This window comes from Lissotriton vulgaris, chromosome 7 (assembly GCF_964263255.1).
Source record: "Lissotriton vulgaris chromosome 7, aLisVul1.2, whole genome shotgun sequence".
Taxonomy (NCBI): Eukaryota; Metazoa; Chordata; class Amphibia; order Caudata; family Salamandridae; genus Lissotriton; species Lissotriton vulgaris.
Genome location: NC_141695.1, coordinates 890136148 through 890162369, shown reverse-complemented (window position 1 = coordinate 890162369; position 26222 = coordinate 890136148). Strand labels below are relative to the sequence as shown.

General features: G+C 43.4%; 1 protein-coding gene across 4 annotated transcripts in view; it reads right to left on the bottom strand.

Moving 5' to 3' along the window:
• Positions 1-25668, bottom strand: part of CD74 (CD74 molecule) — a 60038-nt gene extending 34370 nt beyond the window's left edge. Inside the window, exons 1-5 of one of the 4 annotated variants that reach the window (XR_015297542.1) lie at positions 25364-25668; positions 16681-16859; positions 10516-10616; positions 9203-9265; positions 2847-2942 (exon numbers count right to left, since the gene is read on the bottom strand). Coding sequence is in view for 2 of the 4 variants with exons in the window: in XM_086931300.1 (XP_086787426.1) it covers positions 2847-2942; positions 9203-9265; positions 10516-10616; positions 16681-16859; positions 25364-25440 (516 nt within the window). In the remaining 2 variants the exon portion in view is untranslated. The remainder of the gene's footprint in view (positions 1-2846; positions 2943-9202; positions 9266-10515; positions 10617-16680; positions 16860-25363) is intronic. The other 3 variants (XR_015297543.1, XM_086931300.1, XM_086931301.1) reach the window with 3 other exon arrangements.
• Between the last annotated feature and the right edge of the window lie 554 nt (positions 25669-26222).

Here is a 26222-nt window from a genome sequence, read left to right as displayed (position 1 = left end):
TTTTTCTGTGTGCAGTCCCGCCACTTTCACTAGAACATCAAGGAGCCTTGTGGCCTCTCTCTGAATCCTTTGCCAAGGAGCAGATCTTTTACTGATCCAATGCATGGCGAGTTACTGGGTCCATTGGCAACACTGTAACAGATTGAGGCCTGTGGAGATGCCATAATATAGATTTGTGGCGCTCCCTCTTGCATGCCTTCAGGCCCCTATAGATATGCCTGTAGGGGACAATCGGCGGGTCCACCCTTAATCCTCCTGAACCCACCTCCAGTTCTGCTCGGACTTTTAAACACACTTCCAATTTAGCACCAAAATCGACTTTGGTTTCTTGGACATTAACAGCACTGGAAGAAGTACCCATTCCTATAGTGCTTTTGAAGTCTGAGCTAAATTAATCTCGCCCCCAACCTAGGGGCATATTATCAAGGGCAGTATCACCGCAGTAGCTGCACATTTTGGTGCTAAAGCGGCAATAATATTATCGCCCTATTAACAAGGTGGCGCTAACATTCATCAGCGCATGTTAGCAGCCGATTTTCTAACGCTGCGCATCTTAGCCATCTCTATCGCTACTGAGATGCAAAGTAGGTGCTCCCTAACAAAACTACATTAAAAATATCACTATCTGTCCTTCGTGGTATTTACAAGCCCGCCCCGGATACCCATAGTGATATTAAAAGCCGCTTAACCGCGGTTATCGCAGGTAATTAACATCTGTATAGATCCTGACTAACCTATCTTTGACATGGGAGGTGGATTGAACGGCTAAATCCACATCTCTCTATCACTAAGGATTCCTCTATCGCTGCAGGATTATCGCTGGATTCCAAGCGATAATCCTGCATTTCGCGGCTATCACCGGATTTTACATCGCTGTGGAGATAAGCGGTGTAAATAACGCAATATCTTGGCGATCTAATCCGGCGTTATACAAACGCACGCTAAGCACGCTCTGCGATATCGCAGTTCGTTGCTGATATGCCCCCTAGTTCTATCCCGATGCCATACCGATACATACAGCCCTAGCTCAGAGAAGCTAGGGAGGTGGCTGGCAGTTTCAGGTAAGTATACCTTTCTTTTTAATTATTATAAAACTTTCCCTCCCACGCTACCCCTCTACCCGCCCCACACATTTTTGTTTGCCAACAAGGACTTGATGTGGGCGCTTCATTATAGGTTATCTGACTGCCCTTTTGGTCTTTTTAAGTTTACCAGACCAGCCGTCCTTTTTCAAATCACATCTTGTGATAAGTTTTCTGAAAGATTTAATATTTGTTTCACCACAAACCCTTTGTGATTCCACAGTGGGATATTAGTTTTGTCTTAACTGTCCTCATGTGCACGTCATTGAAACCATGCGCAGCTGTCCGCTACATCTCCTGGCTCTAAAGTCTGTTTCTAGTCACAGTGACTTTGGCTTGTACCATGAGTGAACTCTAACCTCTATTAGTGCAGCTGCCTTATGCCACCTTTTTCCAAGACAAAGTAGTGCTGAGGACCAAGGAAACATTTTTGCCTAAAGTTGTGACTGTTTTATATTTTTGACAATCCATCACACGCCCAACGTTCTTTCGAAAGAGAGGAGAGAATCCATCGACTGGACCTTAAAAGAGCTTCAAGCATTTACCACTCATCGCACCAAAGACCATCAGGTAGATGATCAGCTCTTTTTGGGGTTCTCTGGGGCAAATAAAGGCAAGGAAGAGCAGAAAAGGACTTTGTCAAGGTAGGTAATCATCACTGCATCAATATCTGCTATGAACTGGCCAAGAAGCAGTCTCCGGAGGGGTTAAGGGCCCCCTCCACCAGGTCCAAGGCTGCTACCACTGCACTGACATGCAAATTCCCTTTCCTTGGCAACTGTCTGGCTGTGACGTGGGCATCAGTACGCATGTTCATAAAGCACAATTGCCTTTGCAACCAAATCTGAAGTTAAGGGCATTTTGTCTGTATAGTCCTGCAGGACTTTTTGATATGAGCCATTCCACAGTCCCACAACTGTGGTAGCTCCTGCTTTGATATTTATTATGCAGGTGAGGAATCTACAATTAGAAATATTCCTCAGAAGAACAAGTTCCTCACCTTCGGTAATGCTCTTTCAGGTGGATTCGCAAATCTAACTTCAGATTTCTCAACACCCTCCCTCCACCCTGTTCCAAGGTAATGTTCCCTTATCCCCCCCTGTTCCCTCCAATCCCCTATTTAAAAGAGTCTCGATTTAGAGAGTTGCCCACTGGTACCTCTGATTATTGTTGGGTTGTGTGCCCAAGTGTGTGGACAGAATTCAGAAAGACACTGAAGTTGATGTGCAGGAGTGATGCTTATATGTGGCTTCATCTTCACTTCCTGGGTGAAACGAAATCAATGTGGACCACCTACCAGTGTACAGGAGCAAATTTGTTTACATCTTCCAGGTCCAGTCTGGTGGCTGGGTTTATTTTAAAGGTGAAGAATCTGCATTGGTAGCTAGAATATCCATCAGAAAGAGTGTTACAGAAAGAACATAATGTGCTCTTCTTTACTTTACCACTACAATTTATATCTGTACCCTTAGATGCAGATGCATTCATCTGAAAATTAAGCTAGGCCTCAGATCCTCTTTGACAGTCAGTTTTGCTGCCTGGAATGGCTGACACAATCTTAAGGGAATGTTGTTCTAGATGGCATGAGCACCAGGTAGTTTAGCGATAAAAAGAAGTGTTTTAGGTGGGTGCCGATAAGTGGGAGCATAGATCTTAAACACGTCACTAGACTAAATTTAATTAGGGGGTGTTGGGGGGACGAAGAAGATGCCTAGGAGGGAGTACTGATCCTGACTGAGAAACCAGCACTTTCAGAACACCTACCTTCCACTCTGCATCATTCATGGACCCCTTCAACTTGTTCAGGTTCTCTAGGTAGGTGTCATTAAATTCTGGCAATATCGCCTGTGGATTGTCCTTCTGCAAAAAGAAATAGATGAAAAAGACTTAAGACAAGCAGGGAAAGAGATTGAGTTATGTGGGAAATTTTCATACTTGCATCCTCTGCAACTTTTATAAGCCTACTTGGATAAAGAGGCATACAAAAAACAAAAAGTTGATTTTTCTAGTGTTCACTGTGATATCTGTGCTTGCAAAATAACATTTCTGTCTTTTTTCTTCACAACAAAACGGCCCAAATTTCCAGCAATAGATCTATTAGCCATGGAAAGATCACATATAAACAAACATAGACTGTTTCCCTTCCTGAAAACAAGCTTTTATGCACTTGGCAAAGGTGGGTGCTCCATCCTAGGGAGGAATGCGCTGGCCCTTCTTTACAGTGGGTATGACTGCAGAGGAGCGGTCATTTTTTATTTGAGATGCTTATCTGCCTTGCAGTTCTTAAATAAGTTCAAAATCTCTGTTATCTACAGGCTGAAATATTTATACATGAACAATATCCACATACACACAGGCATCTCTGCTTTCAAAATGCAGCCCCACTTAGAACTATCTCTGCTTCCAATGTAGATATACACACAGATAACCAACTCTCCTATGTAAGATAAAGGTATATTCACCAATAAAGCCCCTGTTGCTGGCCAGTGACAGACATATTCACTCATGGAGTTACCTCTGCATTTTGCAATGGGTCAGATCTACACAGTGTTGAACTGCAGTCTACAGACTAAGCCGCATAATGTGCATATCTGCAAAAGAGCTGCTGTCTAGAGAAAGACGTGGCAACACATAGAGCCATCACTTTAGTCAAAACTCCAACATAACACACAAAGCCATTGTTGCTGTCTAGAGATGGGCATATCTACACACAAAGCCATCTCTGTTATGTTGCATGCTATTTGTTAGCTAATTACTTCAGCTCTTGGCACTTTATGCCAACATCACTTGACAACTAAAATTCAAAGTAACAAGATAATGTCCCCCACATTCCTAATAGATTTTCTTTCATACTACCCGCTCATCACTCTACTCATCCACACACTGGGGGGCATATTATCAAGAACGGCGTTAAAATTATCGCCGGTTTAGCGGCAGAAAACTACAGCTAAAGCGGTGATAATGGGCTGGATAATATGCCCTGGAGAATTCCAATAGAAGCCCATGTTCACACCAGAACATGGAGTTCTATTGGAATTCTCAAGGGCATATTATCAAGCCCATTACCGCTGCTTTAGCGGCCGTTTTCTGCTGCTAAACCGGCAATAATTTTTAATGCCGTCCTTGATAATATGCCCCTAAATTTCTGAACTCTTCTACATGTGACAATGTTTGCTATGTTGCTGTTCTTGTCTCAATTCTACAACACTATTAAAAAAATCTGTAGAGAAATCTTTTATGGAATTTTATATAATCACATCTGGCTTATTACCACTACAATTTAAAAACATGTACATGTGTTTTAAATATTAGCGGTTATAAGCCAGATGTGATTATATAAAATTCCTTTGCATTTGTTTGTGATTGTTTGGTATATAATGTGGTTATTGTAACTATGTATAGATATTGATTGATGAATTGTATTCATGAGGTATTGAAGTCTTGGGGGCAAACTCCAGTTGATATAATAGCCTCAATCATTTTAACAAAAAAACATTTTTTTTACATGTGTGATTACACTATAAAATCTTTTTTATATAAATGGTTAAAACTGAATTTGCTCCTTCAAAGATTTCTCTATAGAATTTGTTTTAATAGTGTTGTTGAATTCAGATAAAAAAGCAACATAGCAAACATTCTCACATGTTGAAGAGTTCAGAAATTGACTGTGTGGATGAGTAGAGTGATGAGTGGATAGTATGAAAGAAACTATGAGGAACGTGGGGACATTATCTTGTTGCTTTGTTATTGACGCTATCCCCTACGTTAGTAAGGGTACATCTCACGTTGCTGTGACAACTAAAATTCATCCAATGGAAGTTGACAACTGAAGGGATTTTGTGTCATACCACATTTATGTGGGTGAACAGTTTGAAGAGTGGGGTTATTGTCATGAAGGTGTACGGTTAAAGGGGAGGAGAGGGCTGGTGATCTTCCAGGACATGTGAGAAAAGTGGTTTATTATGATGCAGGGGATACAGGATGCTAAAGATGCTGATCAAGAGTCTTCCTGGGGCTACTCCTCACTCCACAGTGACAGGGGGCGACTTTGGACACAGAGGTCGATGTCTCTTAAAGTCTGAAGCCCAGCCAAAAACCAGTTGCCACTGGTCTACTGGCCTCTGGTTACATTAAAACCAGTGGTTCCCTTTAACAGGGGATAACATCCGTCTAGGGTGACCAAATTGCACTCCAACAAATACGAGACTCGGTCTCCCCGGGTTCGCAAGGTACGCTTCTTCAGCCTTTGCGGCCCTGTCGCTGTAACAGGAAGTCAGCCAACTAACTTTTGGAGTCACTTCTCTCTGAGGGTCAGAGACAACACTTCTTCGAGCAGGGCACCCAGGCACAGTCCTGTCTTTGGTAGCCCAAGGAGCACCTGGTGAAGTCCAGTCTTGGTGCAGCCTCTCATTGCTGGGTTCAGGGAACAGCGGGGCAGGCTTTCTTTGCTCCACAGTTCAGTACAGTTGTAATGTGAGATCTGGGAGCCACTTTTATGCCCAATGTGTGCTCTTGGGGGATGTGGCAACTACAAGATAATGGACTATTAGATACCCCCGCCTAGTGACGACTTCCTGTGAAGCATGGCATCTAGCTAGCCTAGAATGCACCATTCTGCCCACTCCTAAGATGGCTGAACTCTTATCTTGGTGTGTAGAGCTTCCTTGCCCACCCTAAGGTGTGGCTGCCTGGGGCTACACACCCACTGAAAAAAATGTTTAGCACAGCTTTCCCCTCTCTGTCCTTGATGCTAACCGGTCTGCAAGAACAAAAGATCAATCCCTCTTGCCCTTCAAAGGCAGCTTCCCCTTTGTAGGTCGCCTTTTGAGCAAACACCCCGTTTAGCCTTCCTGCCAAGAAGAGATCACACCTCATCCAATAGCAAGCCCTTTGTGTTCCTTCCTGAGAGTCGTTCACAACTCCACTCAGCAGGACCGAATGCTTGTCTTGTGTTGAGCAACCGTAATGGTCCCTAGAACCTTTGGGCAAAAAAGTGGCTGTTTACTAAAGTTGCCATTGTTCAAAAGTTACATTAAATTCGACTTGACCATCAAGTCATGTTTAATGCATCAATGTATTATATTTAGTTGTCCCACTCAGAAATTAGAACTGCTGAGTTGTCAGCATGTATATCTCTTCTCTCAAATGGGGCTACTAGCTTTTCTATAGTAAAAATGACTGCTGTTTTCTTTTGTTACTTTCAGGACATGTAAAGTTAAGACGCACATGTGCAAACTTTTCATATAATGCACCCTGCCTTTAGAGCTCTGTAGGCTTGCCTTGTTGGTGTTTTAGAAATATTAAAAAGGAAGGTTCGGGCTCTGCTGTTAATTTAAATGGCAAAGTAGAGTTAACACTTGACAACTGCTCTGCCAGCCAGAAATGGCAGGCTGGGAGTCTTACTTTGCTTTCATTTTACTTTTTTCATCAATGGTTTTGAATTGTTTCTTTGTTTTATCATTCGAATTCTGTGATTTTATTCATTTATAAACATTCCTTTGTGAAACACTAAATGATTTAACGTTTTGTGTGATCAGCCAGCATGTTTTGCTCAGTGTCATTATGTCCTGGAGCTTTTCAAATGCAGTAACAAAATAACAAATAAAATGGAATACAAGTCATATCCTTAATGGAAGTATTTCATATGAGCTCAAGATGAGAAAGTACCCACAGGGACAAGCCCTTCTAGCACCAAAAGTGAGTTATTAACAGAAATATTATTAGCTCTAGTAACCAATTTATTTATTGCATGTATGCACGAGCGTCATACTTTATGCGTGGTATGTTGGTATTGTTAAGTAGAAGTTGTGTACTGTAGAATGTACAGTCTGCCAGTAGGAGTAATTTAGGCACTATAAACTACACATATTATAAGTAAAAAGAAATACAACAGAAATGTTTCACGGAAAAGGCTGTCATAAATCTTCAGCTAGGGTAAAATGCATTTCCAACCCACAACAATATAGCCACCAAGGACCAATAAAAGCATCATTCATTTAAGATGAAGCTTTTCCACAAAATTCCGCACACATTCTGGATCATTTTCTAGAATATTCAATTGTTAAGACTTACATTCAATAGATATTACTTTTTTAGGAGGAAACGTGTGGTGTTTTTTTGTCTTAAGATAATGTGTCAAATACTAAAACTAAACTAACTACTTAGGGGTTTCTACAGGAAGCCCCTTGGAAGTCTTACTACCAACCAAAGACATCACCAATTCATGAATGGGTACAAGAGGCCAAGCACCACATGAGGCACTCATTTGTCTATGGCATTGCCCAGATTATAAATTATAATTTATAACATGTCTCACAACCACACACACACCATGGATATCTAAGACCTCCCTCAAGCTGTACTCAACCCAAATGAAGTTTGTTCTCATCTCTAATGATATTAAGCATTTGGAGGAAATTGAAGGACATAAAGTAGCATAATAGCCAGACTGTAATCCAATGAGTGCAAGCAGTGCAAGCCCAGAAGACATGCCTTGACCTTTTACCTTCCGTGGATGTGGAAATCTACCTCAATCATAATCCGTCAAGCACCATCCCACATCCACAACAGAAAAAAAGCTTAAGAGCCTACTGATCAGACAGCACCTCATTCCATGGCAACATCTTGTTTACCAACATTACATAAATGCTTCCATATACCCCTTTCTGCAACCCCACACATATGCTTGCTGCTGCACCAACCATAGGGCCTACTGCTCGCACACCTTGCCTGCTATCTGGCCGGTCGCTCTCACCCCAAATCCCACAATACCCTACTTCCCTTGCAGCAGCCCACTGCCAAACTAATCTTTACCTGTTGATGCATTGTAACCACACTTACTGTAGAGTGCACTGTTGCTTTATAGCTAAGTTTAAACTGTTTACGGGCCTTATTATGACTACACACTGTAGTCGTGGTGGTGGTCTGACTACTGCCACACTGCTGGACTGCCCTCGGTATTACACTGTGGCGGTCAGACTGCCGACATTGCCCGGATCAAGGATCCCGCTGGGACGCTGTCCTTTTTTTGGGTAGAATATGCTGGCAGTGACGCAGCTGGCACCACCAAGCATATTATGAGTGGCCTCACCGCTACCCTTTTCATAGCGGTGTGACCACCATGAAAAGGGTGGCAGAGAGGCAACAACGGGGGCCCTACAGGGTTCCAGCTGCCTCTGTTTACAGGGGTGCCCCCCATATGTCTGCACCTCCAGTTTCATCACGGAAAGAAATGCACGACATGGTGCATTTCATTCCATGCTGGAACTTGCTTTGGTGGTCCCATGGCGCTGCCTTTCTAAGATTCACATATGAGCCTTAGAAAGGCACAGCTGTGGGCCCGCCAAAGCACTGCCTGCCAGACCAGGATGTAGGTCCTAATCTGGAGGACGTTGTGACTACGGGTTTGGTGTTCTCACAGGGGGGGCCCTGGCCTGACGGCCCACTGCGAGACCGCCAAACTCATAATGAGGCCCTTGGTCTGAATACATACGTGTGATTTAGCAACATCAGATCTTGTCGCAATAGCCGGTGTCTACGATATCAGAGGCAGCAATCTATTATGAGGGAGTGGAGGCAAAAAGTCACAGATACCTGAGAGGGGCAAACTTGGTAATGATCCAAAACTGATACAGCTTTAAACCTAACACATAAGGCCTCTTTCCCCTCTCTGAAGGAATCCTGATTCAGGTGCATTAAGCAGATTTGCAGACGTTACCGCTTGCCAGAGGTTTCTCCACCAAACAAATCCCAGCAGAAGGGAAAATACAATACATTCCAAGAATTGCTCCTTGATATAGAGAAAACATGCAGCAGTACCATGGTATCCTCTCCTGAGATGCAGAACTAGTGCACTAGTATTGTACTCCGTCAAAAACAAGCGCTACACTATTGGTATTTTTGGGTACGGGATTACCACATCACTGTAACGCTAGAGAGGAACCCAACCCTTAGGTGTCTGGGCACATCATTCACCCTGCTCAAGCGTTTGCTGCATACATTGATCTAAAGCAGAATCCTGAGGCCATGCTTCCTCTTCTATGTGAAACATTAATGAAATCCTGACAAAGACATATAACAGTTTATGGGCAGATATGTTTACAGAAATGTGAATCTCTCACCGCCACGATGTACTTCACGTGATCTTCTATTTTGTTGCTCCTCTTAGCCGTGTTCTCCAGTTTCTGTGGGTGGTGGAGAGATTGGGAGTTATGTGCCAATATGGATTATCTTAAAGGAGCAGAGCCTACACTTTACTCTAACCATGTTCAATTGGACAGAGGAATAAGAAAGCTATGGATTGTGTGTTAGGCGAAGGGAGGTGGCGTGATGAAGAGCCAGAAGCCCTATTGCTGGGGTGCTGCGCACTTTTATTATAGTCAAGGTCTGCACAGCTTGGTTGCGATAACAGCCTTGCAGGAGACCGGTGAGATACAGCAATGGTATTATAGCAGAAAAAGCAAGAGGCCAGTGTGAGGCCAGTACTAATACTGAATCTAAGCAGGGCATGTAATAGTCTTGGTGAGGTAATATGAAGGATGAAATACTGCAAAACAGAAACGCCCATGAGAAGCAGAGAGTGCATGAGGCCAGTGTGAGATTTTAACACTGGTGGAGCAGTAAAGCACATGCAGAAAGAATGTCCAAGTAGAAGCATTAATTATAAGGAGTAGAAATAAAGTACAGCTATTTGGAGAACGACGCAAGTCTGTATGAGGAGCGAGTCATGGCAGTACATGCTGCAGGTCCATGTGAGATTGGAAGAAAACGAGATCTTGATTGGACATGCAGGAGTGCCTGGTGAGGCTATGTGAGGTGTGAAGCAGAGAAGAACATGCAGGAGGATCATGAGAGGGTTGCAAGAAAGAAAGAAGCAGCGAATGTATGGAGCAGGTTGGGGATGTGACAATGGTGCAGCAGAAAGGCACATGTAGAGAAAAGATAAACGTAGAACTGCAAGAGAAAAGTGCAATAGGAGGTAGAGGACGCCTATGTGAGCCTGCATGCCTAGTGAATTAGAACTGAGCATGCAAATGGCATGTCAAGCTGTATGAAGAGCAACCTGCATGTAGTACAAAAGGCCCATGTGAGGCTGAATCAGAATAGGACATACAATAGGCGAGTGTGAAGCTCTGTGAGGAGTCAGCCATAGCAGCACATGCAGAACGCTCATGTGAAATTGCATTAAGAAGGAGTCCGAGAAGGACATGCAGAAAGCCTATGTTAGACTGTATGATGAGCAAATTATAGAAGAACATACTTAAGACCTCCCATGAGACTGTGTCAAAAGCAAAACAGAGCAACCTATGCTGGAGGCCACGTGTGGGGCTGTCGGAGCATTAAGTTCCAAAAGGAGCAGGAGAGGAGTGATGCATGCACAAACCCAAGTTGTTTCTGAAGACCCCTGATGCCTCTTACACCACCTAAGACTCACCGTCAGGTTCACCTTGAAAGGACGCTCGTCTGTGTCTGCAAAGGCCAATGGCATGCTGGCCATAGCCATGGCCATCTGCATCTTCTTATGGGGAGAAGGGTCTGCAGAATGAGGATGACAATATTAATGAGAAGAAGAAAAGGGAATGTACGGCAGGGGATAGAATAAAGAGAGATGAGAAAATCAAAGCAAGAGAAAGAGGTAAGAGTGGGAAGATAGAAAGGTGATCAGATAAGTAAGGCAAACAGGTAAGTATAAAAGAAGAGACAGAATTTAACTATGTACATATTGAGCCTATAAAACTAGACTGCTTGTATAATCGAGGCAGAAAGAGTAAATTGTTCTGATGAACCAAATTATAGCAAGGGAAAGAAGCACCCATGCGGATTAACCCTGAAAATCAACATTTTAAATCTGAATCTACTAATGCCTACCGACGGAAGGTGCTGCTGCACCGACAGGTACTGCCTAGGTGACGTTTTTGCAGACGGGAGTGGAGTTATTGCCGAGAAATCTCGCCCGATTCACTGCAGCCTGGCCGAGAAGACATCATGGCTGCTGCGCAACGATAGAGAATGCACCTAGAATGGCGTACCCTTGGAGCCAAGAGTGACGCTGCATAAGCCGGACCGTGTATCCAGTGCTGAGAGCAGGCATTTCGGGTGGGATCTGTGGTACGGTGCCTGATTTCCATCCTGTGGCAACCCTTGCGACGAGTGAGACGCTCTGATACCGGAGGTGGAGGCGCTAGTGGTACTAGTGGTGCTCTGGCCCGTGCTTGAGGCCTGTTGCTACGAGGTTGGGCGGCCCACAAGAAGAGTCTTTGTACGTGATGGCTCAGCAGTCTCAGAGGCAACCGGATGAACAGACTTGCAGATAAGGAGCCCCGGCGAGACCAAGAGGTACGGTAAGTGGGACAGGGGCGCTGCGGCATTGCGGAGTCCTGCACGCTTCTCCTGCGCTAGCCCAATCCGCATTCGGTTCATGGCACAGTTTGGGCCGGGCTTGGGTGCTTGGTGTGCTCGGCCCCACGGTGCAGAGTCCCCTGGCCACGCTTCCTCCCCGGCTGAGCCATTGTGATGCTTTGGCGCCTGAGTGAGTAGGGCATCGGGTGAGACTCTATCTTCCCCTGCAGACCTCCGATGCCTGAGAACTGGACACGGAGGCCTGGTTTGGGGCAGTGGGTCCCTCTTTGTCCTGGCTTGCTCGAGCCCTGCTGGGCGTTCCGTACTGGCCTCCACCTGCGCACCACTGAGACGGCTGGCTCCCCCTTTGAGATTCCGAGCTAGACAACCTCCTGAGGGCTGCAATCTTTGTGATTAAGCCACACTTAGTGACGGCGAAAGCAGCAATCAAAGTAGTCTCTGCCACTCATTGGTACTGGGGAACGCGACAGCAGCACTGCTATCCTGCATTGGCCCCAAGTCATCCGGTGCACATTTTCTCTTCCCTTATTCGAACAACGTACTGACCCCAAGCAGGCGGAGCATTTGAGAACAAGCGCCAGACCAGGACGAGTGGTGCAGGCCCGAGCTGGACACTGTGCAAGGGTCCAAAGAACCTATGTAACAGCAGGAAAAAGACCTGCGCACCATCCTGCTGGGCGTGCGCTCCAGTATTAAAACTGTAGACAATAAGATAGATGCTCTCACATCAAGTCTTGAAATAGATAAAAAACGTGTAGACGTTCAGGAAGGCCGGATTGATACCCTGGAAAACAGGTTGTCGGACACCCAGGATTCACACACTGAATCTAAAATTCTAATCCTAAACATGGAAAAAGTGCTAGCGGTGATAAAAGCTAAAAATGAGGATTTGGAAGCACGCTCTCGGCGCAACAATCTCCGTATTATAGGTCTGCCGGAATTTACAGCAATCCCGAAGATGGAACCCTACATAGAGGATCTGCTACGAGACCTCTTTGGGCTGACTCTCTCGCAGTTTCCTATCGCTGAGAATGCGCATCGCTCTTTGGGTCCCAGGCCGCCGCCTGGTGCCCCACCTCGCCCAATAATTGCACGTCTTCTGAATTACAGGGACAGGGATGCAATCCTCAGAGCGGCTAGGGATAAGAGCCCTGTGATTCCTCAAAGTAACTCTCTCTCCTTTTTTCCTGACTACATGCTCGCTGTCCAGGCGGCACTCAGAGAGTTCACGCCAGTGAAACGTATCTTGCAGAATACCTCCATTCCCTATGCTATGCTATACCCAGCAAAGCTCAGAGTCACATTTTATGGGAAGGCGCAGTTTTTCACTTTTCACTGACACTAAGTCAGCCCTTAAATACGCTAAGCACATATGTGCAAGGAAGTCGCCACTGCATTTCTCACAACTCCCCGTTACATACAGAACTTAAGTGACAATGACTGATCTGCCTCTGAAATATAACTGCACCTAATCTCGCCCATAGCTTCATAACTGTGTTAATTACAAGAAATGTGTTCGTTGTTTCTGCCACAGTTGAACATGATACACTGTTCATGTTAATGCAAGAGTGTAAGCTCTTCCTTTGACAGATTCCACACCAAACGCAAAAGCCTGGTCACCCTGCTTCAGGGCAGGTTACAGCCGACGTCCCAAGCCCCACAGGGAGATCTCCCTTATGCCTTTGTTTTGTTCACAGGGTTTTTCAAGGGTGGGGGGTGGCAGTAAGTCTCAACCTGATTGGGAGGTTGTTGTGGGTGGAGGGTGGAAAGGAGGAATATAGTATATCCAGACGCATGGTGTTTCACTACGTAGAGCACGCATGAAGTGCCTTACAACTTTGTTTTTCTCACGATGCAGTTTTTGTCATTTTTTACACACGATGTAAAGCAAGGAAATATAGCTTATTTCGATACTTTGTGTTGTTCTAATGTGCAATCTTCTTACACACACTGGTTCCATTTAAGACTTATATTGAGTAACGGGCGAGACTACATTTCTCACTTGGAACGTATGAGGGATTAATGACTTTAAGAAAGCACGGTAGGTCCATACTTATTTAAGCAGGCACCACGTAGATGTATGCTTCCTCCAAGAGACTCACCTGAAATCCGATTCTGACCCTAAACTGAAGAATAGATATTGGGCTGAGATCTATTCGGCCCCCTATTCTAACTACGCCTGGGGGTAGCGATATTGATCAGACAGGGACTTGGCTGGACCATGGCTCAAGCACATAAAGATCCTGATGGGCGTTATTTCATTTTAACGTGTACACTCATGACAACTAAGATCACCTTAGTGGCAATTTACGGTCCGAATGTGGATGACCCACAACTTTTCCTCAATGTTTGGGCTAAAATAATGACAATAGGAAAAGAAACGATAATTTGGGCCGGGGACTTTAACGTCACTCTTAACAATGACTGGGACAGAATAGGTGCTACTCGCAACCCACACCCTAGGGCTGCCCTACAACTTAATAACATTATCCTTGAACATGGGCTTATGGACATCATGCGTAACAGTAACCCGACCACTAGGGAGGGAACATGTATTACTACGCAACATAACGCCTGGTGTAGGATAGAATATTGGTTAATTACCTCTGATATTGCCTCATGGACCATAGACACCTTATATCTTGCACACACGTTGTCTGACCACGCTCCAGTGATGCTACATTGGAAGATACCTCAAACATTACCCTGTGTATTCAGTTGGCGCCTACCACCGCATGCACTACTGGACACTGTATTTCGAAAAGAGATCAGGACTGACATAACACAATACTTCTCCACTATTAAAGGGTCAGTGGACTCAGCCTCGACGCTATGGGAGGCATTCAATGTAGTAATCCGAGGGGCCTGCATTTCCAAGCGAGCAGGAGTGTTGAGTTCTATTAGGTCTACTATAGTAAACCTGGAGCAAGACATCAAATCTGCTGAGCAAATGTTCTTTCAAACTAGGGAACCCAGACACTTAGCAACTATACGAGAGAAAATAACAGAAGACTAAGCGGAGAGGGAGACCCGTTTCTTGGGGAAACGCACAAGAGCATGTAGCTATGGGGAAGGTGGCCTGGTAGGACATTGGCCACTGCACTCAAGCAGCGCTCATTTCCCGCCTTCAAAGCCGAATTACTAGACAAAGAAGAATCCCAGTTAGAGGGCAATGGGCTACACATGATCCTCTAAACACTCAAGATGACGGACGGAATGTTGCACATTGGAAAAACATTCACCCCCAGTCACAGATCCGGGTTTAATCCATCGTTATTTTGCTCACCACGCCACCCCAGTTCAGACATGATCATATGCTAATCAGTCTTGACGCTGTGCCTCATGGGAATAGTCCAGCCTGAACTGCCAAGCCGATGTGGTAAGGGTATGCCCAGACGTGGGTCCTGTGTTCACTACACCACTGGATTCAAGCTATCCTGGCTGAAGACAGCTGATAGCCAGAAACCGGTCCTAGGATCAGCCGTCTTCAGCCAGGATAGCTTGACTCCAGTGGCATAGTGAGCACAGGACCCACGTCTGGGCATACCCTTACCACATAGGGTGAACAGCAAAATACACAAGATGATGGACGGAATGTTGCATAATGGCAAAACATTCACCCTCAATCACAGATCTGAGTTTAACCCATCGTTATTTTGATCACCAAGCCACCCCAGTTCAGACATGGCCATATGCAAATCAGTCTTGACCCTGTGCCTCATGGGAACAGTCCAGCCCGAATTGCCAAACCATGTCTTCCCTGGACCGGAATCAAGCATCCTAGGACCTTCTTTTGCATAGGCTTATACCGCTGTAGGCACACCATAGCCTTAATTTATCACTGTAAATAAATTCACTTTTTAGTTATTTATACACAAAAAAATTTTTTTTCATAAAGGTACGTGAGTAAGGTGGGGAAGTTGTGCCCCGTCCTGAAAAAGGAACACAAGTTCTGAAACATGTCGACGCACACCAGAGGTAATGTCCATAATTATGACAACTAACCTCACATTGCACTTCTTTTACTAGTACCAGCCCGAGGTTATGAATAAAGTTTTTTCTTGAAGCCTACGAGCCAGGTACTTTTTAAACCTTCACTATACCTCACCACTCACATTCATCAATACCCTATCACTTACATTACACACACACCACACATAGTCTACCCTTCTAGTGCTCCCGCATAGTCGCAGGTCGCAGCACGCCGCATCCCGTTAGAGGGGTGCGAAGACCCCGATGATGAAGCATGACACCAAGGGGCCTGTTGGTGTGTGAGGGGTATTTTACAAAACACTGAGTGTCCCCCAATTCTGTGGTCTACACTCTCCCTGTCCACTATGAGTAGGATTCCTTTTGTTTAAGTAACAGTGCCCGTGGAGTGAGAATCATATCTCTATACTCTACCTCCCCCCTATTGTTATTATATACTCTCTCATTGATGGCCAGCACCGACATACACTTTTAGACACACCTCTAGAGTTCTAGAATTGCGTAGAGCTGGGGAGCTACGTTTGAATCTCGGCATCAGCTCAACATCCTGTGATTCCAGGCAAACTGCTTTGTCTCCCCGTGCCTACCACAAATGAATGTGTTCTTCTGTAATGTAAATTGTGCTCATGCCATGTTGTCGAGTTCGTGCTATATAATATTGCAAGGAAAAATAATGTAGGGAAACTCGAGTTCACACACTACTGAACGCGCACTCTTAAGTGCATCAGCAGTGCACTGTGAATCGGAGCGTTTCACAGGCCTGTCACAGATAAGAAATGCTATCAAAACGAAATCCTACAAAGCAATATACTACTGGCCGGCAGCAATTCATACCCGGACAACGTCGGGACGGGCTGCTAGTCATGAATAAATTAGCTCATGCCATTTTGGCACTCAAGATGTATCCGTTTAATTATCTAGTTTTCCACTTTCTCTTTGCACAAAGCACTTGGATGCCCTAAGGCCTAAACAGCTATGTAGATCTCATGATGATGAAGCCCCCGAAAGCAGTTTAGGCCTTGTAAGAGATATAGGTACGTACATTGATGAACTCTTTAAATGAGGACAGAAGGAATAAATTAATCTACCACCATTACACTGAGCTGCAGAAGCTGCATTCAATGAGTAAGACACCAATTTCAAATCCAAATAACACGACATTCGCTAACTGATGAGAAGAGAAAGAGGTGATAAACAGTGGGTAGCACAACTGAAGAGGATGTTGGGTGTTCAGGGCTGTAGTACTCACGGCTCTTGGCCAACTGATCTGACAACATCTTCAGCTTCATCTCAGTATTGAAGTCCTTGAGTTTGGTGATCTGGCCATGTTGCTGGGCTACAAAATAAACAGTGGCGATCTGGCCAGCCAACAGCAGACCCACGAAGACCGACAACACCGACATTATTGTTCCCCGACCGCAGGAGACCCTGTGTGACACAAGGAGTGAGAGGGAGGAGAGAATTAGAGGTACAGAAAGATTGAGGGGCGAGAAAAAGTTGTGAGGTCAACTGATCTGGGTTTAATCCGTCATCATTCTTTAGCTCACACTGCCACCCCAGTTCAGACATGGCCATATGCAAATCACAAGTGAAATGCACCAGCAGAGAGGACTGGCCTGGAAGAATCCACAAGCATTGACAATACCAATAGTTCTGGGTTTAATTGGCTGATTGATGCCTACTGCGTCATTGGGTAAGGGTATTTAGGTGGTAAGGTAATTTTTAGGGTTTACGGTGGGGAAAGTTATTTGGGTGGTATGGGTGCTTCTAGGGTGTGGGGTGAGGGTATTTGGGTGGCAAGGATATTTTTAGGGTTTAGGGTGGGTAGGGTATTTGGGTGGCAAGGGTGTTTTTAGAGTTTAGGGTAGCTGAGGTTACATTTTTGTTGAAAAAGTATGCATGTAAAGGCATATTCGTGTTAAAGATTTGATTGATAAAGACATGTGTTGCAAAGGCAGTTGTATGGAAATGGCCTTGTTGTAAAGGCATGTGTGTTAACTGTTTGTGTGGTTCTGCCATACAACATTACTACGAGAGTTATTTCCATGTTTAAAATAATTGTTATATACTATCTGTGAGGAAGTAAAAAGGGTTTTTCTGATGTCACTTGCTGTACTGTGGTAATAAACTTGAATTTGTGAATGCAAGTCTATGAGTACAATTACTCTAACTAGCATTTGTATTGGCCCACATTTATTTTCACTGCCATGGCATCAGAGACAGAAAGGAGTAGATTTACTAGGTGGATTCTCATGGAGCACAGTGCAGCAGCCACAAACGCTGCGCTGTATGAGAAGGAGATAGCAAGAGAGCGCCATAGTTACAGAAATATGGCACTCTCCTTCCCTCTCTCTAGCGCCGGCACATACTTTACAGTGCAGTTTACATACAAAGTCAGAAAAGAAAGGAGAAATTAAAGCATTTCTCCTTTATAGTGCCTATTTGAAATGGGCGCTATTTTCTGATGCTAAACCCTGTCTACTTTTTTAAGTAAATAGGGCTTTGCGTCACAAACCTTGGGTGGTTGCATGGGAACGCCGATGCACCAGCCATGATACGCCCCCTGGCGCTAAGTAATGCAATGCTGTGCTATGCGCTCCTTTGTGTTACTTTCAAGTTATTTTCCAGTGTAAACAGGTTTTACACTGGAAATTAAATAGGTGAAAAAAGATTTAGCCTTGTTTTGCGTCACTTTAGTGAAGCAAACACGGCGTTAAATCTTAGTAAATAGACCCCAGAGTATGTGCAATGATAGAATTACAAATCTTAACTCCACATATATGTACCTTGACACTAAATATATGCTGTGTACACACCCACACACACACACACTCATTCACTCATTCACTCACACACACACACACACACACACACACACACACACACACACACCCACACACACACACACACTCACTCACTCACTCACACACACACACTCACACGGTCAAGGTAAGCTTTGTGGCATATATACACTGGCACTGGTCATACGTCATTGTCTGACTGCCATACTCTGACTTATGTTATATTTTTAAGAGCTCTTCCTTTCAGTTTACAGCCTCCTGAGGAATTACTGCTTATTTCCTGATGCTCTCATAAGGGCACTCCTTACCCTTTGCAAATCCCTTTTGGCTGCCAAAAATCTGCCCACACCATAACGACCAGAACAGATGCAGTTTCAGAACTGGACTCTGTCTCTTTCTGTCATCTAAGCCATTGAGAACACAGAACCTCTCTCATTCGGATCTATGACAAAATATCGATTTCAAAAATATCTACCTACAAAAACATTGCAACAAAAATATCGATTACAAAAATATCGACATCCTATCTCCAAAATATCGTTATTAAAAATTATCGTTTTTTTAAATAAAAAAAGTAATATAAACAAAATAATACTTATAAATGTAATAAACATAGTTAAAAATATATTATAATATTTAAAATTAATAAATAATTTAATAAAAACCCAATAATAATAATATAGATATAATACATAGTATATACTTCATTAATAATAACTTTAAAACATTATTTTAATAACTTATAAATAAATAAAAATATAATAAATTACAAATAAACGTATACACATAAAATAATAATATAAATAACAATAAAATGTAAAACAAATTTTAAAAAGTAAGTAAATGTTGGATAGCGTAGGGGTAAAATTACTATTCCAACTCCAGAGAGTGCAACAGTAGGGAAGGTGTTGGATAGCGTAGGGGTAACAATTACTATTCCCACTCCAGAGAGTGCAACAGTAGGGAAAGTGTTGGATAGCGTAGGGGTAACAATTACTATTCCCACTCCAGAGAGTGCAACAGTAGGAAAAGTGTTGGATAGCGTAGGGGTAAAAATTACTATTCCAACTCCAGAAAGTGCAACAGTAGGGAAAGTGTTGGATTGTGTAGAGTTAAAATTACTATTCCCACTCCAGAGAGTGCAACAGTAGGGAAAGTGTTGGATAGCGTACGGGTAAAATTACTATTCCAACTCCAGAGAGTGCAACAGTAGGGAAAGTGTTGGATAGCGTAAAGTTAACATTACTATTCCAACTCCAGAGAGTGCAACAGTAGGGAAAGTGTTGGATAGCGTAGGGGTAAAAATGACTATTCCCACTCCAGAGATTGCAACAGTAGGGAAAGTGTTGGATAGCGTACGGGTAAAATTACTATTCCAACTCCAGAGAGTCCAACAGTAGGGAAAGTGTTGGATAGCGTAGGGGTAAAAATAACATACTTATAAATAAATTAATATTTTAAAATAATAAAAAACGTTATTAAATAAATATAAACCATTTACAAATACCAATACAAAATTATTAAAAACATGAATAAATAAGTAACTTAAAAATAATAATAAATACTAATTAATAATAAGTAATTACCAATTAATAATTAACAATAATATAATTAATAAAACAATTAATTAGAAAACAATATTACTTAATACATTTAAATTACTTCCCACCCTATTCGCCTATAAACCCATAACCCACTACAGAATATAATTATCAATTAATCGATTAATAAAAATTAATTACCAATTAATTAAAATGAATTACCAATTAATTAAAATGTATAATTCCTAATAATTAATAATTAATTTAGTATAATTGAATTACTTCCCACCCTATTCCCCAATAAACCCACAACCCGCTACAGAACATAATTATCAATTAATCAATTAATAAAAATTAATTACCAATTAATTACCAATTAATTAAAATTAATTTATAATTCCTAATAATTATTAATTAATTTAGTATAATTAAATTACTTCCCACCCTATTCCCCAATAAACCCACAACCCGCTACAGAACATAATTATCAATTAATCAATTAATAAACATTAATTACCAATTAATAAAAATTAATTACCAATTAATTAAAACGAATTACCAATTAATTAAAATTAATTTATAATTCCTAATAATTAATAATTAATTTAGTATAATTAAATTACTTATTCCCCTATAAACCCACAACCCGCTACAGAACATAATTATCAATTAATCAATTAATTAAAATTAATTACCAATTAATTAAAATTAGTTTATAATTCCTAATACTTCATAATTAATTTAGTATAATTAAATTACTTTCCACCCTATTCCCCTTTAAATCCACAACCCGCTACAGTACTAAAATACGAAATTTAGTTCAATTACATAAATATAAATTAAAAACATAATAAATACATAATAATATACTTAAAAATAATATAAAAATCGATATTAGTAACATCGAAATTATTAACATCGATATTACTAACATCGATATTTAAAACATCAATATTACTAATATTGATAATAAATCTATTGATTGAACTTACCTTCTATATTATGTCCCTTCCATATTTAAACATCGACATTATTGTATGTCGATATTTAAAAATCGATATTTTGTCTGCATACCCTCTCATTCAGAGCCCACTAGTCCGTGATACTTCATATACTTCTGTCCTCTGGGGTTTCCATCTCCTTAGAAAATTTCACTTCCCAGTCGGATAGGACTACATATCTGGGGGGCTATTTATAAGTCTCTTGCGCCGCTGGTATGTCACTTCTTCTTATATTATAAGTGACACATTGGCGGCTCAAGGGGCTTGTAAATAAGTCCCTGGTTTCCAAACTGCTGATTTGGGAGAGAAGGAGGAGAATGGAAAGGATGTGGCAGTAAATGGATTTCTAAGGTTGGTGAGGGTCTTGGGTGTCAGTAGTGGAGGGTTGAGGAAGAGACTCACAATGTTAGGTGAGAGGACCAAAGGGCTTACAACAGGCAGACGCCTTCAATGGCTGGAGAAAAAACTCAGACCTATGATGGACTGGGAGAAGAAGACCTCCTTTGGCTGACTAGTGGAATGATATCTGAGGTGGAACTCAAAGACAGGCAGAAGCACTTTGGTTTCCTTAAGAGACAGAAAACTTCTAAGGGCTGAAGAGCAGAAGTATAACTCTGATTGCTGGGGAGTGAGAGGATAACTCAGATAAAAGCAAAAGAAAGAAAGAAGTTATCTGATGGTATAAGGGGTGGTGAAGACCTCTTGATGGCAGGAGAGGGCTTCCAATGGGTGAAAAGAAAGACCGGAACGGATCTGCCAGGAGAGAGGAAGAGGGTTGCAATGGCTGAAGAGAAGAAGAGTGGATCTACAGTGGTTAACAGTTGAAGTAATTGGGCCGCAGCAGGATACCAACCAGCACTTTAGTTTTCTTCCCCGGGAGCACATGGCCTATTGTGTGAAGGCATCATTTAAATTCCCCTGTTTTCATTGGAAAGTCAGACTCTTCACCGGAACTAAGCCAAGACCCCCCTCCCATTTGAAAAAGCATAAATCCATGCTCGCGGTGGACCTCACTCTAGGACTTATGGGGCAGATTTATGTTAACTGGCGCATCCCCAGGGATGCGCCAGTTAACATGCGCCACAGTGCGCCACAGCTCCGCCAGGCATGGTGCGCCGCATTTATAATGCGGCGCACCATGATGCAAAAACGGCACAGATGCGTGACGCATCTGTGCCGGAAATGTGGCGCATTGCTGGAGTTGCGTCGCAAGCGCGACGCAGCTCCAGCAAGGCTCGGGGGTGCCCCATTTTAACAATGCTGCATCAAGACCTACGCCTGCTTCAAGCAGGCGCAGGGTTTTGACGCAGCATTGGCTTAAAAGTGACTGAGTGAAATCTCATAGATTTCACTCAGCCACTTTTGCGAGGCGCACCTGCCCCGGAACGCCCACCCTGCGCCGGAACGCCCACAAGCGGCGCAGGGCTTTACAACGTGACGCATCTGCCTAGATGCGTCACGTTGTAAATCGTTCGTAGGGATGCGCCACGTTTACGCCGCCTTGCGTGACGCAACAGCGGCGTAAACGTGGCGCAAGGGCCTCATAAATCTGCCCCAAAGTGTTTAGAGGGAAAACTGACACAGATAAGCAGAACACGAATCTGTTTGTTTGGCACGGTCGGCTAGTGTCTTTTTATTATGTGCTTCTGATTGTCCTGCACACCTTGGGACAACAAGAGTCTCCAAACCCCCAATTCTCCAGAAATGCTCCGGTGTCTCCTCTACCATCGACCAGGGCTGGGGGATTTGAACCGTGGGTATCTAAAGACACCAAGACCTGCTCACATTCATGACTGCCCTGACAAATTGAAGGACATTACATTTACTGAATTGTGGTTATGTTTACAAAACATGTGGTTTCCTTCTGAATAAGCTTGATATAGATAAAAGTGACAGAAATTATTAGTATAAAGCCAAATTAATAATACAATTGTGTTAACCTGTGAACACATTAAAAGGATAATCACTTGGAGTTTGCATAATATTATTACCCAACTCTTGGAGAATGAGTCACAACTGAGACAAGCAGGTTAGACAAATTGCATCTGGCACTAAATCACCTCACCTAGAAGACAGAATACTTTACAGAGATTCCAAAATAGGCAGTATTTATCTAAATGGGAGCCCTACCCCCAGCGAGAGAACTGGAGCCACCCTTAGGCCTGGTAGAGAGTTGGGTGGTAAATGAAAGCTTTCAAATTCTGGAGCAAACTCTAAACACTGAGAAAACGCCAGCTGAATTTACTCCATCAGAAGCATAACACTGAGGAGGAAACTAAGCTGATGTTTTTTTTTTATATGTATTTAGAGTCATCTGCCACCTCCAGAAATTGCAGGAGTTCCAGTTAAGATTGAACTTGAAATCGGGCTCTTGTCTTTGCCACTTTAACAAAACTCTGCCTGACAACAGGAAGGTCATGGAGGACCAGGCTTCTGATTGGTCAGGTACAGGCAGGGGATTTCCAGGCTGCTTGGAGCTCTCCCTAATATTCTCACTCTGTGCATTAACTGTACAAACAAATAAAGGTTTTGACTGCTGCGGTTACCAAAGTGACCAGGCCATATATTTAACACTGCACAACTGTTTTTCATACACGTACGGCACTTGACTGCATTTTGCAGGTCCATCCTGATCGCGCCCAAGTTGTCTTTTTATGGTTTTAAATTAGCAAAGAGCACATGCAGGCGCTTGTAAAAAAAAACGGTACTATTTTCTGCAATACACGACAATTTCTAATAACCTAGAGAACAGATGGGGGAGGTGTTAACAATATAGATAACAATACAACAGTAGCACTAGTGATAGCATTAATGCCACAACTAATTTTAATGACAATATTAACAATATCCATACTAATGATAGTACATTTCAATACTATGATAAATACTATTAAAGTGTACAACTACTTATAATAACGACACTGCTACTGATCAGGGTGATCAAGAATGATATTAAATAGGTGTTGTCTCAACCCCATGACAAAAGTATTAATGAAAAAAACAACATTATTAATACTGTCTGCCATGGCGATGTCGCTTTAATTAAAAGACGTTGATACTGTCCTGAATAAAGGTTCCAGAGATAGTGAGTGATAAGGTGGCATTTGGCATCACCACCCAAGCCCCTCTCCTTGCCAGTCACACATTTTGAGACCTAAGAAGTAGCCATTTCAAAAAATATGTTTCTGTCTTTGATTTATATAATGTCAGTGAGGAGTTGAAGCCCTTGCTTTCCCTTCCTTGCCAAAGGCTTCTCTTTTTCAACAGGTTATTTGCGATGTATTTGTTTCAAGCAAGAGGGCGACGGGTGGAGCTGATGGGGGAAGGGGTGTGGGGGCAGGATGAATCCTTTTGCAATCCCGAGTCCAAGCACAGTTATCTCCCAACTACACCCAGGAGACTTTCCATCCCCACAAGTGAAATGCACCAGCAGAGTGGACTGGCCTGGAAGAATCCACAAGCATTGCCAATAGCAATAGTTCTGGGTTTAATTGGATGATTGATGCCTACTGCGTCATCATGAAACAGAGATACATAGGAGGGAGCCAGTAGGAGCGGGCACTGAGAGATATAGTTGTAAAGTAGTCACTTATGCAGATCAATGCAAGCACTCGAATGGAGGTGGAAGGATACACCAAACAGCCAACAGTATTTAGCAAGAGATGAATACTCCAAATTGCTGAGCCAAAACGTCATTCACGAAGTCTCAAACAAATAGCTGAAACATGGTCGGAAAATAAAACACTGGCTCAAAGGGATAGAACAAAAACCCACTCCATGCATATTGTTAGCAATAGGTGGAGAGGAGTTGGCCTAACGACTAGGGCAAGGTCGACCTCTAATCTGGGGAACAGTGCTCGAGTCTCGGCAATGACGCTGAACATCCTGTGACTCACTCTGGACAAATCACTTAATCTCCCGTGCCTAACAAAAATGAATGTGTGTCCTCATTTAATGTAACTGGTGCTATGGAAAGCGCGCCGATACCCGATTCGGGTCAAGTTCACGCTATATAAAACTCTGCACCAAAAAAAAACCAGACCTAACAGCAAGTGTTAATTTCGATATCAGTCGTGAGATGGGGGCAGTCACGCACTCTTTGTCACACTCCATCTTCCTTGCCGCCCTCTCTCTCTCGGCACAAAGGAAGAAGAATGTTCTATTCTCATCCTCTGGCGATTGAATGTAAACGTAAAGCCACTGTGGAAGGCTGTCCTGCCCCTGCTGGACGATGTTATGAGTTGGCACCGATGGGTTCTGGTGGGCAGAGTAAAGCGGGCACAGGTGGGCAGTGTGAGAAAGGGCACTGTAATGAGATGGCACGGGTGGCAGTACGAGGGTTTAGTGGTCAAGGTGAGGCGCTGTACTAGCAGTGGGTGGCATCAGAAATAAGTGTCCCTAAATTGACACCCTAAATTCTCCCAGTCGAATTCTGACGGATTCCTTGGCAGAGTGCGCGCACTGGCAGGTTTAAACCCTTCTTAAGCAAGAGCTGCGTTACTGCATACAGGATGCATCTGTGACAATGCATAAAATAACAAAAACCAGAACACAAGCTGATATAGTGGATACATTCCAGCCATACGTACCCCCGGGAAGCGGGCTCGCCCCCCACGACGGAGGGCATCTCCTGGTTGGCCAGTAGGTCTTGGCGCTCTTCAGCCATCGTCTGTGTTGGTCCAGTTTCTCTCCTCCTCGTGATCCGTGCAGAACAAGCTCTCAAGTTGTGGGCGGCAGCAAAAACTTTTGGTGGGTCGACGCTAACACAATGGGGTGGGAAATGAAAGTGCAGGCGTCACACGCTGTAAATTCCCCCTGCCTGCCTTAGATTTCGGTTCAGGTGCGGGAGGAGCCGCTCCCATTGGCTGCTCGGCCGCATCACTTGTTTCTATGTAGGGAGAGCTCTGGTTGAGCCGCTCAGACACACGCTCTGGCATGTGGCGCAGCGACAGGAGCACCAGAAAAAGACGGCGCGCAACTCCTGCTGCAGGCAGGGGTGTAACGCAGACTCCTGCAGCCCCTGCGGGACAGGGAGCCCTAGCCCTACAGGGTCGACCCCTGCAAAATACTTGGTCTCACCGATACTCTCTGCCCTAATTCAGGATTATTTGCAAACAGCAAAAAAATTACGGTATAAGAAATGAGTTTAACGCAACTTCCAAGGCTGAGCTAGAAATTGTTTCTTTTGGTACTGTTAATTAGGGAAAGAAAGTTCTACCTCCATGCTCAGTAGTAGGGTGAAGCAGGGGATTTGTGAGTCATATGTCCGTGGACGTGGCTCCTCCAGTTCAGGGGCATTCTACCAGATCTGTTTCAGCTTCATGGGCTGAGGCTGCAGGGGTTTCGGTTCTGTAAATCTGCAGAGCAGCTGGCAGCCTCATCACACTTTTATTAAGCGCTAACATCTAGAAGTGGTGCATGCTTCTGTGGATAACTTGGCTGCTGGTG